Raw genomic sequence first — 13,713 nt, 5'->3', positions numbered from 1 at the left:
AGCAGAGAGAAAGTTTATAGAAAGATACAAAGTAGGAGGAAAGGGACGGGCCAGTGATTGAACCCAGGACCTTCTGCATATAAATCAGAAGCGGTAGCCACTAGACCACCAAGCCACGTCGAGAAACATAAGAGCGAACTGATTTGTAAGTCACTATATATATATATATATAAAAAAAAAACTCAGTTCAAAATCCGAAAAACCGCGTAAAAAAAGTCTCACCATTTCTCGACGAATCATGCAAAAATAAGACGATGAATTTTTTTTTTGTATGGAGTTTTCATTTACGCGGCCGCGTAAATGAAAACCGCGTAAAAAAAAACCTGACTGTATATATAAATAATCGTATGAATTTTGTTGTTAAATCGACAATGATTTTTCTTAAGGGCCTAACTGACTTGATCGAGTTCTCTTCGTCGACTCTCTTTTTCGCTAATAACATGATAAAAACAAACAAAATCATTATTCTTTTTGTTTCTAGAGCAAGATGTAGTCGTCGTCTCCACACTTCAAATAAAAAATCTTTGGAAAACTTGATACACTTTTCGTAGTAACACAAAGAGAGGATGGATGAAGAGAAATCGAAAATGTCAGTTAGGCCCTAATGAAGAATCAGTGTCGAAATTTGTAGTTTGTAGTTTGAAGCATCATCTTTACGAATAAACGCTATCAAAAGCAGTTCTGACTTTGTTCTACCAGAACAACTATGGAAGTGATCTAAGAACACTAAGTTCAAGAGAGACAGGACAAGTTCCGAACGTCAAGCCATAAAAAAGAAGAAGATAATTAATTAACTTGGGATATTATTTGATTTTTGCTTGGATATGCTGTCAGATTAACTAGTTGTCCATACCGACCAAAAACGCTAGCTATGGTAGCTATCTCCGAGTAATCTTCAAAAATATCAAATCATTAAATATTAGCTACGATAAAATTAGGTCATGCTTTTTCGATAATATTTCTTGGGAATATCATCAGTATCAAAAGAATGTGTCAACATAGACAACCTTTTTCTTTCTCTGAATGTCTTTTACATCCAGGGATCTCACAGTTTTGCGAATGTTAATATATGAAGCAATTAGCAATGTCTCATATTTACTAGCATCTTAAGAGCTTCCATTTAATCAAAATACTGGGAGATAGGAATAGTAAAATACACGGTATTTTCAAAAACTACTACGACCTAATACTAAATACTGCACACCTTTTTTCAAGTTTAATAGCTTATATTTCTTTTGACCCCAGTACCCTAGTCGTATGTGTGAATTTTATATGTATTAACAAGATGCCATAATTTGTAACAATTCTGCACACTCTTCGATACACTACTGGCCCAACCGAGAAGAATCGTCAGTAAAATGCGTAATAATGATCCACCGTGCACAGTGGATAATTTGGAAATTTTCCCTTTTTAATTTTCGATAAATAATTTTATTAGCAAAACAACGATACGCTGGGTAGGTGGGCACTGGGCTCCCAAAGGCTGGCAAAAAGAGGTGCAACCACCAGCTGGCAGGAAAAAATGGTCCAAAAACGTGAAGAAAAAAAAAACCTAGCTGCGGGTAATTGTAGTTTAGAGCTAGTTAAACGTAAGCTCGCCCGGTGGTGTGGTGCTGTTTTTCGGGGGTCTTTTCCTGCCTCTCGCTGTTGTTGGTGGATCGATGTGTGTGCTTTTGCTCTCACTACTGTTTGCTTGCTTGCGTACAAGATAGATGGTTGATTTTCTGATTTTTGGGGCCTAGCTGGTACAATTGGCTGGCTGGTTGTGGCTGCTGCTGCTGGTGGATGGTGTTGTAGGTACTTTTATCATTGGGAGAGGCGATCGTTTACGTTTTTGGCCAGCACACGATTACGGGCAGAAGGAAAACACGCTTATTAAAATAATTTGGCTTGTTCGTCTGGGGAATCAGCTCTAGAGGAGTAGGTCACGTTCATGAGCATGATTTGGCTGATCCGCCCTGAGGCCTGCAGGCTCTGAGGTCTTTACCTTCGCGTTAACTGGTTGAACGTTGTGTCTGGCTGGTGTGCGCACAAAGGAATCATTTTTCGAAAATTGAACTCTTTTCCAAACAATGTGGAGGATAGGTTTCCTGCGCGAAGTGAGACCGATCTATCTGTAGGGTGATGTATGTTATTTCACGATTAAATGTAATAAGGTTTTAAATTCCTACCTAAACACATGGTACAACTATTTTCGTTCAGCTTTTATATTTCGTGGTAGTTTTATATTTACAAAAACTATAATCTTTGGTTCTTTCTCGATTAAGCAAATTAGCAAATAGTCCTAACCCTAACCAAGCAGTGATAATTTAACGAAGCTTTTGAGCTAAATGTACGCTTTGGCAGATGAAATGAGAAGATATATTGAAGTGCAAATGAAGAAACGCGTCACATAGTATTCATGTACATATAACCTCCACTCCAACGGCGTCCACTGTCTACATTAGCACCGTCGTCAGTAAGATTTGTTTGTTGTTGTTAAGATATTGGTGCGCTGTGAATTTTTTTTTGTGTCTCCTTAAGGACAGACTTGTTAGAATCCCAAAATGGCCGCCACAATGGCCGACTTTGGCACCTACTCACGATTTTGAGGGCACAAAACTCTTCGTAAACAAAACCAGTGCTCCTAAACTTCTCATTTTAAGCTTATTACAAGTGAGCAAGAACAGAATAATAAAATACATTTTTCTTTGAAGCTTGCTTCTTGAGATTTGTGCGTCTGAAGTTTTGATGCACTGTTGAAGCGGGATTTCAATACGTTTGTCCTTAATCATGCTTATTCGTTTTTTTTAAATATTTTACAGGTAATATGATTTTTAAATGGCTTATCCAAGCATTTCCTCTGGTCATTTTTTATTCATGGTTGGATAAATTATCAGCAGAAGCATAACTGCTTAATATTAGCGTAGTTTAGTTTAGCTGCGAATGACCGTCATGTACATGCTCCTCTGTGATTTATTCAGATTGGTGTAAGTTGAACTTAGATCCAATTCAATAAGGGTTAGGCCACTCCACTTACTATCAGGGATAAATTTTAACAACACATATCGTCGGTTTCCAGCAATAGGGGCACAACTAAAAAAATGTGAATTTCCAGAATAAGCATTCGAAAGTTGAAAGTTCACATATTTCACTCATCATTTCATATAAGTAAACGAATTTAGTTTATTGCAGCTTGAGCTTGATTGATCACCCGTGGATGCTACTCCAGTATCACCAGACCAGCTACAGTCACATAAGCAGGCATCTTCAGTGTGTGAGTGTTGGTGATCTTCTATTTTCGCCTGCCACGTCAGGTTGCAGTTGAATAGTGGTTTCGCAGCGCGGTGTCACGAACACTAATACAAATCTACTGGTTGAAAATATGCCCATTGGATTTTGCTGGGAACAGCTGATCTTTGTTTACTATTTTCAACCAGTAACTCAAGTGGTGTTCGTGTAATGCAGCGTGTACGTACACGCAACACTACTAAAAGCAGAAACCACTATATGTAGGGAAGGGCAAGGAAATGATGATTGCAATCGCTTGTATCCACAGCTCACTGAATATACCTCTGCGTCTGGACAAATTCATGCGGATGTCGGAGTGTTGTTGGTGGGAAATGGTTGGCGAGGGTTCACACATTGGTGCGTGGATGCCAGGCGTAAGGTGATATAATTGTATGTTTTTTTATTATGTTTAGGCTATGCGGCACAGTTCGCTTGATTGCATAACTCTTATGCGTTATATGCTGTAAAAGTTTAGAAGGAAGGGAAACGGCTTTTTAAACCCGTTTCTGTTCTAGCGATGGCTATGAACATGTGAATATACATGAGTTGTATCTATGTAGAGAGGAGGGAAAAAGTATTTAGAAGGATACAAAGTAGGAGTATGAGGAAAGGGACGGGCCGGGCATTGAACCCAGGACCTGCATATGAATCAGAAGCGATAGCCACTAGACTACCAAGCCCGTCATTTCAAAAAATTAAAAAATACTACGTCTTACCGTGAAACACAGCCAATCGGAATGGGCATGAACAAACAAAGGGTTTCACAGGTTTGTGTAAAGAGTACAATGCTCGCACCAGTTTGTATTGTTGCATGGTTTCATGCCGCTGTTTTATGGTTTTATGACTCAGCGGCATGGTTCCATGGCACAGCGTCATAAAACAAAAAAAGGTTTGTCGTATTTGAGGGCACATATAGCCGATGCGGTATGCGCACGGGAATTCAGCTGAAATGCATTTGTATAAAAGGGAGACTTATATGGTGTGGACTCGGAATCAGTTTGGCTTTCTATTGGCGAAAGCGCCGGTCTAGTGAATAAGGAGTTGTCGTGGGCTCTAATCCCGCCAGAACGCTATTTTTTCACAAATTCATTTCCCAATTTGTCAATTAGCAACATTCTGTGCCTTTTAATTACAAGTTTTTCCACTATGAATCTCACTTTTAAGACCTAAATTCATTTCTCGTGAGTTTTTGCCAATTTTGTGGGGTAGACAATAATGATACATCTACCCATTTGAAATTATTCGTAAAAACTAAGGCTGTGCATGCATTTTATTCGTAGAAAATACCATTTTAAAAACTATGTCTGCTGGGTTTGTTTACATCTGTAAATAAATCAATCTTACAATCAGTAGAAAAAAATGTTTAATTTTTAATTTTTGTATTTGATTTATTTATTACCCTCTTGAATTTTAATACAAATTCCAAATACTGTATCTAAACCTATGTTCCTAAGATTTTTGAGGCCGTAGCATGTCCTATAAAATTTAACAGAAGCACACGGTCACGTAATATGTACGAACAAAAAAAAACGATCAAATCTGACGATACATGCCAATGGTTGCTCCTCCGTGATTTATCTGAGCTAATACCAATTGCACTGAGATCCAAATGAATTAGGGCTGGGACACTCCACTTATTCTCAAAGTGCAATTTAAGCAGCTTATACATTTTGGATCAGTAATGGCGCCGGCCACGTCCTTATAGTCAGTTGTGAAGGGAAAGGAATGTTAGAGTGTGCTGGTTGTTGCTACTAAAGACCGAGATCACCTCTGCATCCCTACAACCAGCACGGATTGGGGTATTTGTTAGACGGAAAGGATGGGAGATCTGGGAGTCACCGTTGGGTCGGTGATGCGATCCATTGATAGTGGGTTATTTATAGTGTTCGTAAGGTGATTGCTCGTGTGGTGAATAAGGTGAATATGGTCAAGCGGCACAGCACGCTTTGGTTGCATAACTTGTAGGCGTTACATACACTGTGCTGTGAGTGGAAGTTGGGAGGTAGGGAAACGAATTTTTGCAATTCGTTTCTGGTTCTAGCGATGGCTATGAACATATGAATATACATGAGTTGTATATGTAGATAAGAGAGAGAAAGTGGATCGAAAGATACAAAATATGATGAAAGAGACGGGCCAGGGATTGAACCCATGACCTTCTGCATACGAATCAGAAGCGGTAGCCACTAGACCACAAAGCTCGTCTATGTAGTCGAGAAAGAGCATACAAAGACACATTTTCTAACAAAGACGGACAGTTAATGTTGCCTACTAGCAAATCGAACACAAACAATCTTTGCAATTTCTTTCGTCCAGATGAAAGCGTCTTTTTGTGTGGGACTTCTGAAATTTGTGCATGGGTTGTCACTATTTGCGTCGTCCTTTATCAATGCATGAAGTAATTTATAGTAATTTTAGTTCTCCCTTCATAAATAAGTCGAGGAATTCCTTTATATACGGAAATTCTCAATACATTTCGGGATTCTTCAATAAATTTCTTACTGGAATATTTCCAAGAATTCCTCCCGAAGTTCCTTCGTAGATTTTTACAGGAATTCATACAGATTTCTTCAGAAGGTCCTGGTGCTCTTCTATGTATTTCATCAGGAGTTCTCCAGGAAACTTTCAGGATTTTTCTACGGGTTCTTTATAAAGTTCAGATAAATTTGGCACTCTCAGTTTTGAAAATCAAACGATTTATTTTATTCTGCCCGAGGTTTCGGCCATGGGATGTGGCCTTTTTCAAGGGAAAAACTTTATTTTGAAAAAAAGGGGTTTGGTTGGTCACAATATCACTTAAAAAGTTCTTAAACTAGTCTTACTTAGTCTATCGTTTTTGTCCTAAATTGTCTGGTTTTGTGGTAGTCGGTTGATCAGGATCTGGGCTTCTGAGGGTTAAATTAAATTAGTGGTTAACATACATAAACTGTTACTATTTCAGCCTACTTTTGTGGTGATTTTGTGGGAACTTTTTCTTTAACTTTACACAGTACTACTTGATCCACCAATGACTGTTTCAAAATGGTGAAATTGATTGAGTTTTAGTCTAGTTGTTAACCCTATGTGTTGCTATTTTCATCGTTTTGTCTAGATCATGACCAACCAAACCCCTTTTTTTCAAAATAAAGTTTTTCCCTTGAAAAAGGCCACATCCCATGGCCGAAACGTCGGGCAGAATAAAATAAATCGTTTGATTTTCAAGACTGAGAGTGCCAAATTCATCCGATCAACATAATTCTAGTCGTTTGCCAAGAACATATAAAGTTCAGAAATTTTTTCATACATAATTCTTTGAAACATATACAACATTCCTTTGAAAATTCTCATGACATTTTGTAGGTGTTAAAATGTTTCTCCAGCTATTCTTTCGGGAATTTAGAAATACGTTCACGTATTCTGGCCGGAATTCTTTCCGAATATCTTACAATAATTTTGGTAAACGATATCTCCAGGAATATGTCTTAATAAATTCTCATAGGAATTCCAACAAGAGTTCCTCAAGGAGTGATTCCATAAATTCCTTCATGAATTTCCATCTAGAACTTCTGGGATATCTGGGATTCAGGTATTCCTCCAAGAGTTTTTTAATGATATCTCCAGGGATTTTTTCAGGTATTAATTGAAAATGAATTCATAAAATCCACCGAAGATTCTTATAGAAATTCCTCCATGGATTCCTTCGAAACTTATTCATGCATTTTTCAGAATTTTCAAAAAATTCGGAAACTCTTTCAAGGGTTCCTGCAGAAGTCACTTAGAAAGTTTCGTTAGGAGTTACTGAAGAAATTTATTAAAAGTTTCTTTTTAAAATCTGTCCTGCAGTTCCTTCAGAAATATCTTGTGGGGTTCCTATAAAGACTCCTTTAGTAATTCTTTCAGATATTCCTATACATATTTTTATCGGCGTGCTTTATGAATTCACATGAATATACTGGAGTATTTTTTCAAGGGTTACTTGAAGGAATATCTAAAGGAATCCCTGGAGATACCTCTGGAGATTCCAAGGAGTTTTTAAAAAATTCTCAAAGATATTCCTGAACATAATTTTCTAAAGCAATTGTTGAAGTAATCGCTGGAAAAGTTCCTGAAGTAATACTTTTAAGAAATCCTTGGAATGGCTCAGGAGGAATTCCTAGAAGATTTTTATGAAAAGCTTTTGCAGGAATTGAAGGAAAGATTCCGGGAGGGGTTTCTGAGAAAATCTCAAAAAAAGGGATTTCCAAAGAAAACCGTCGAGCAATTTGCTCCTTCTTAAAAAAAGAATCTGCGGGAATCCGTGTGGAATTCTTGAATAAATCTTCAATCAAATTTCTGAAAGAATTCCTGGAGGATGTTTTGAAGAAAATCTTGGTAAACTCCTGAAGATACTTCTGAAAGAGTGCTTGTTAGAATTTCTTGCAAATTGTTTGAAAGGTACTAGTGAACAAAAACCCCTGGAGCAATTTCTGAAGTAATCCCTAGAGGAATCTTCGAGGGAAAATTTTGCAACAACAATTCTTGAAAAAACAACAAAAAAATTTAGGAAAGTTGATTTTTGGTGGAATTTCAGAAGAACAACCTGGAAAGCTGGAGAATATTTTGCAGTAATTCCAAGTAGAATTTCTTGAGTTCTTCCGAGAGCAACGCCAAGAAATAAACCTTGAAGTAATTTCTGAAGAAAGTTTAAAATGAATCTCTGAAGGGATTTCTGAAGGGTCCTTTGAAACAATCTGAAGGTACTTCTAGAAGAATCTCTTGAGTATTTTCATAAGGAATTTCTGAAGAAATGCCTGAAATAATCCGTGGAGGAAGTGCTGAAAAGAACCAAGGGATTCCAAGGGAATGAGTTTCTGAAGGAATCGATAGAAAAATTTCAGAATAAATACCTGGAGGAACCTCTGGCGAATCTCCTGCAAGAATCCCTTGTGAAATTCCTAAAAAAATAGCTGGACGAAACTTTGTCGAAGCTTGTGAAGGAATCGCTAGAGTAATTGTCAATCTGTTAAGGAATTTTTCTAATCAAAGTTTTTTGTTTACCTGTTGCGCATCCGACGAACCTATCATGAGCGCCGTGAATTCGTGTGCGAAATTCAACAGTGATAACAATAAATTAGGGCAGAGTCTAAATGAGTGTAAATGTCGCAATCTTGGGTCGTACCTAATTTCCGTTAGACCATCACATAGGGTATTGTACCATTTGGGCAGGTGTACCTATTTTGGGCACTTGCCGCTATACCTAAGTCAATTTCAAACCGATTGATTTGAATTTTTGTACAGAGTTAGATACTGTACGTGCCTAACTCTATAAAAAAAATTCAAATCAATCCGTTTGAAATTGACTCAGTTATAGCGACAAGTGCCCAAAATAGGTACACCTGCCCAAATGGTACAATACCCTAATGTGGGTGCCGGCTGATTAAAATTTCTTACTTCAAAATTACCTGAAATGTTTATTAATTTAGCTGGTGCTGCCTCCAATCAAACGACACAAATGCCCTGATCAATATTGATTTCCCATTTGCCCTTTACTGATGTTTAGTTAACAATTGAATTGATTCACAACTTATTGCCATTTGTTTATTTGTTTCGATTATCTGTTTCCATTGCAGAGAACTGTACACGATACTGGAGCGGCACAAATTCACCAAATCGTCCCATGGAAAACTACAGGCCATGTGGCTCGAAGCCCACTACCATGAAGCAGAAAAACTACGCGGACGACCATTAGGTAAACTCGGGAAGAGGGGACGCAATAAAAAGAACTTTCAATAACTGCTTAAGTGGTTAGAACTGCGTAATGTGTTGTACCTACGGATTCACTGTTTGAGGTTTAATCAGTGCGAGTTTTCTTTACATATGATGATACGATTTCCATGAGTTGGTATTGGATATTAAAATCGCAGGTTTGTGGATGAATCATGGTGCAGGAACATATCGACGAGTTGTAAATCATCGATTTACCCAATTGATACGATATGAACCATTCAACCTAACATGACGTTTTCCTTCAGAATGGTGTCAGAAATCAAGCCACTCATCTAACCAATTCTTTCCACTGCAACTGCTACCCATTGATGAGCCTGCAATTATCAACATATGTTTTTGCACCTTATTTTTTTGTCTAAGCGTCGGAACCTTCCAGGTGCGACTCGCAATAATGACTTCATGGGTGGTGGCGTTGATGCTAGCTGCTGACTGTTGAGGTAGCTGTAAATAATGAATTGACGAGTAGTGACTCCACGGAACAAAAAAAAAAGTAGCCTCAATCCCTAATAGACAGCAAGGCTCCGACGACGACGATGATGTGGATCCCAGATAAGCGATACCTACATGATCGTCGCCGCAATCGTAAAGTGCGGCGGCATCGTTTGTTTGATATTAATCCCACCTTGACACCACCAGCCAGCCCAGCCGACACGTTGTTGTTGCTGGTTTTGCGGCTTAATGTAGCAGAAACTTTCGACGACATCGACGTTTGAAGGCGACGGCATCAGTGCTGAACTTGGCTAATGATCATCGTCGCTTTCGATAATGCATCATCGTTTCATTTGAAGGTGCAAAATGTTAATTTGCTTTGTGACACCCATATTTTTTGCGATTTTCAAATAAAGTCGTGTGATTCACTGATGGGTCCTAAGCACCCCTTGGGGCACATAGGGTCAACGTAGAATCTTTCGTGACATTTCTGCCCTAGGCGCCTGCCTGCTTAAGCATTGGTCTTAGCCCAGATCAGATTCTATAGACATTTTTTTTATTCTGTTTCATCGTGGCATTCGACTTCGACGCGTGTTAAGGACAGACTTGTTAGAATCCCAAAATGGCCGCCACAATGGCCGACTTTGGCACCTACTCACGATCTTGAAAGCACAAATCTCTTCGTAAACAAAATCAGCGCACCTGAGCTTCTAATTTAAAGCTTATTACAAGTGAGCAAGAACAGAATAATAAAATGCACTGTTGTTTGAAGCTTGCTTTTTGAGATTTGTGCGTCTGAAGTTCTGATGCACTGTTGAAGCGGGATTTCAAGACTTTTGTTCTTACTAACTGTCGAAAGTTTTGAGCGCATACATACAGCGACTACAGTGATCTGAATCTATATTCGCACTGCGATATGTGCGGATATTGATTATATCCGAGAAGAATTTACCGTCGATTAGAACGTGGTCGATTTGGTTTTGTGTTTGGTGGTCTCCAGGTGGCTTTGTGGATATCTTTGCGGGGGAAGAAGGTGCTGTGGACTACAATACCACGGGAGGCTGCAAAACTTTCACATCGCTGGCCGTTATCATTCGATACGGCGTGCAGGTTATTTACCGATCACCGGTCTGTACATTTTCTCCCTTCCTACCTGCGTGTTCATGTCGCCGACAACAATTTTCACGTCATGCGGCGAGCAACCATCGTATTATCATCGTTGCTCTAACTGAGCGTAGAACGCTTCTTTCTCGTCATCAGGTCTCCCTTAGTGTGGGCAGTGCACGTTGATAATGCTGTAGTTGAAGAAACGACCCTTAACTCTCAACATACACATCCTGGCGTTGATCGGCTGCAACCCGATCACACTATAAATCCTGCTCCCAGTTCATTCGTGATGCCACAGCTTTGGTAGAAGGTAGGCACTCGATACCCGCTTTTCCACACTTTTTGTCCAGTCCAACAAAGTTCCTGCAACGCCACGATGTCGAAGTTGCGGTGATGTAATTTGTCGTAGATTGTCCTGTCACATCCTGCGAAACCAAGTGACTTGCAATTCCATGTTCCAAGTTTTCAATCGTAGTCCTTATTTCGTCGCGTGGGTCTTTGTCGATTGTATCGAGTCGTATTTTCTTCTATGTTATTCGCAATGGGGATTTTTAAGGGTGGCTTATTGGACCTACGCCAACACTCCTGTCTTGCCGGAGGGCCATCGTGCCAGTTCTGTTTAACGTCCCAACCAACACTGGGACGACCACGCTAATGGGGCTACCACCTTGGAGCTAGCTGGGCGTGATGCAGCATTTCTTACTCAGTCGCTGGATGTCAGAACAGACGCTGTTTGAGCCGCAGCTCCTTGGTGAACAGACGCTCAAGACGTACCTCTTCAATCTAGCTGAAGTCAGATGGACAACAGTGCCCAGGCTGCACTACCAGCTGAGCACACAACTCTTAGCTGGCGGTCTTTGTGATCGTTTGACCCGTGGAAGCATGAGGTAGGAATTTGTGAGGATCAGCTATGTTGGACGCTCTCCTTTTCGACTCACCGTTTCGCTGCCCAAGTTCCTTCCACCACGGCTGCCACCACCAGTCATTGTTGGCGCAGTATTGTGCAGTGTGTCATTGACAGTTGCATAAAACCTTCGCATATCGTTCCTATTCATGCGTTCCTACGCTTCAGCAATCAAAGTCTCTTCGTGCTACCGTTTCTACCTGCGGTGGATTCGTTTTTCTTCTGCTCTTGTCACCTTATAACGCTCCCTGTCGAGGCGAGAACGGGCCGCTTGCTTTCGACTTCTGGCGAAATTTTACTCGTTCGTCAGTCGTTGGCACTCCTCCTCGAACCAGTCACTGTAGGAACTCAAGTCTAAGACCTCCCACTACTGTGGCAACATTTCCTGGTTTAGGATACTTACTCCATTTGTTAACCGACATTGATATTCAACAGCAGCTCTTTGGTTTCGATGGCAGCTCTCTAATTTTGATGATCTAATCTTTGATAATCATGGAACTAAACTATCGGCAAGCTGTGATGAGCCTTTTATAAGTTCATATCACATAATTTAGTACAACCAAACTAATAACAGTGATTTTCATCAATGCCGATCGCATAATCATTTTTTTGTTCTTCCCAACGCCAAGGTTACAGAATCCTTGTAGCTACCATAATGGATTAATTTTCAATTTCCCTATCGTTGGCCACGTCCTGAAGGCGCGTCTGCCAGCAGAATACTCTCTTTTCCAGCAATAGAAAAAAAAGCAATTTTCACTTTTCCTAACTTCGATTTTTTCTCGCATATCTCCTATCATTCTTTCCATGCGCTGACGAACATCACTCGGATCGCCACCGTCACCGTCGCCGTGAAGGACCAGTCGATAAGTACCGTGTCCGGAAAAAATTTCCGCTCCCGCGAACCATCTGGGACGGCGAGCAGAAGACCCACTGCTTCAAAGAGCGAACGCGAAGTCTGCTAAGAGAGTGGTACCTCCAGGATCCGTATCCGAACCCGACCAAGAAGCGGGAACTGGCGCAGGCCACCGGTCTCACCCCGACCCAGGTGGGAAATTGGTTTAAAAATAGACGCCAGCGGGACCGAGCTGCGGCGGCCAAAAATAGGTAAGTCACTGTGGTGATTTTTTTTGCTCGGTAGATTTTTTCCTTCGTTTCTTGGAGGAAGTGCTGTGGGGGCTTCTCGATATGATGCCCATCACGGCGGTGTGTGATGACAACTACGAAATTCGAATGGCCGTATGCGGAGAGTGGTACAGAATGTACCACCTAAGACTTTCAAAATATGTTCCACAAGTTGGAAGTCCGAAGAACAACCACGCGTCTCCATGGTTTCTATCTGTAAAACTTTGTTGATTTGAAACTATTTATTGTTGCAATAATTGATATACCCAACTGTTTAAAACTGATTTTTTGACATTCTTCCCATTTTCCAGGGAGGAAGGCTCGTTATATGACGCATTCCCCTGTCGCCATTTCCTCCAGATAAATGGACAGTTTTTTTTTCTGCTCCCATCCAGGAGTGTCGCGTTTGATAATGGCAACTTTCCTGTTCCTGTTGGCACTTCTCATCAACCGTCACGGAGTGAGTGTGTTTATTCCTGTGGACGATTCAGGAAATGTGCAAACGAGTCCCTTTCCTCCCCGGTTGCGACTTTTGTAAAGCTTGGTTGTGTTTGTGTCTGTTGGCTGTGTTGGCATTTATGTACGACGAATCCCTTCTCGAAAGGTGTTGTCAGAGAAACTGTAACACAATCGAAATTTCCAACCACCACCAGGTGTTCCGTGCGGGTACTGGGTACTGTCGACTGGAGAGCAGAGGGGTTGAATCAATGCCTGCTCGGTGTTATAGCGTGTATTGGTGTAGGGTAACAAAACCCATGGTCAGTGTAGTATATAATGTGCACAAAGTTTAAAGACAATATGCTGGCTCTACTATCATCATCATCATCATCACCATCATCAGGGTCTCATCATGATCCGGAAGGGAGCCGCCATGGATTGAAATACCTACATACATTTCAAATGCAAATTTACGTAAATGTGAAACAACAATACCGGGAATGGATTCGGTGAAATGTACGTTTCCAGTGAGTGGTTTTGAAACAATTTCGTGTGGTGCCCAGAAGATACACCTAGCTTAGGGGAGAGTATTTGTCGGCTGCGATTAGTGGTATTTTGTCAGAGAATTCTAAACTTGTGTCTTCTGTGATTCATTTTCAAATTGCATTACAATGTTGAAAATGCTTTGACATCCATGT

General features: G+C 40.3%; 1 protein-coding gene across 1 annotated transcript in view; it reads left to right on the top strand.

The window, feature by feature from the left end:
• Nucleotides 1-13,713, top strand: part of LOC109427250 (homeobox protein SIX3) — a 241,221-nt gene that overhangs the window by 16,516 nt on the left and 210,992 nt on the right. Inside the window, exons 2-3 of the mRNA XM_019702777.3 lie at nt 8,859-8,977; nt 12,310-12,559. Coding sequence (XP_019558322.3) covers nt 8,859-8,977; nt 12,310-12,559 — 369 coding nt within the window. The remainder of the gene's footprint in view (nt 1-8,858; nt 8,978-12,309; nt 12,560-13,713) is intronic.

The sequence above is a fragment of the Aedes albopictus genome, chromosome 3, assembly GCF_035046485.1.
Source record: "Aedes albopictus strain Foshan chromosome 3, AalbF5, whole genome shotgun sequence".
In the NCBI taxonomy this organism is placed as follows: domain Eukaryota; kingdom Metazoa; phylum Arthropoda; class Insecta; order Diptera; family Culicidae; genus Aedes; species Aedes albopictus.
The sequence above is the reverse complement of the archived record's forward strand: the minus strand, read 5'-3'. Positions and strand labels throughout refer to the sequence as shown.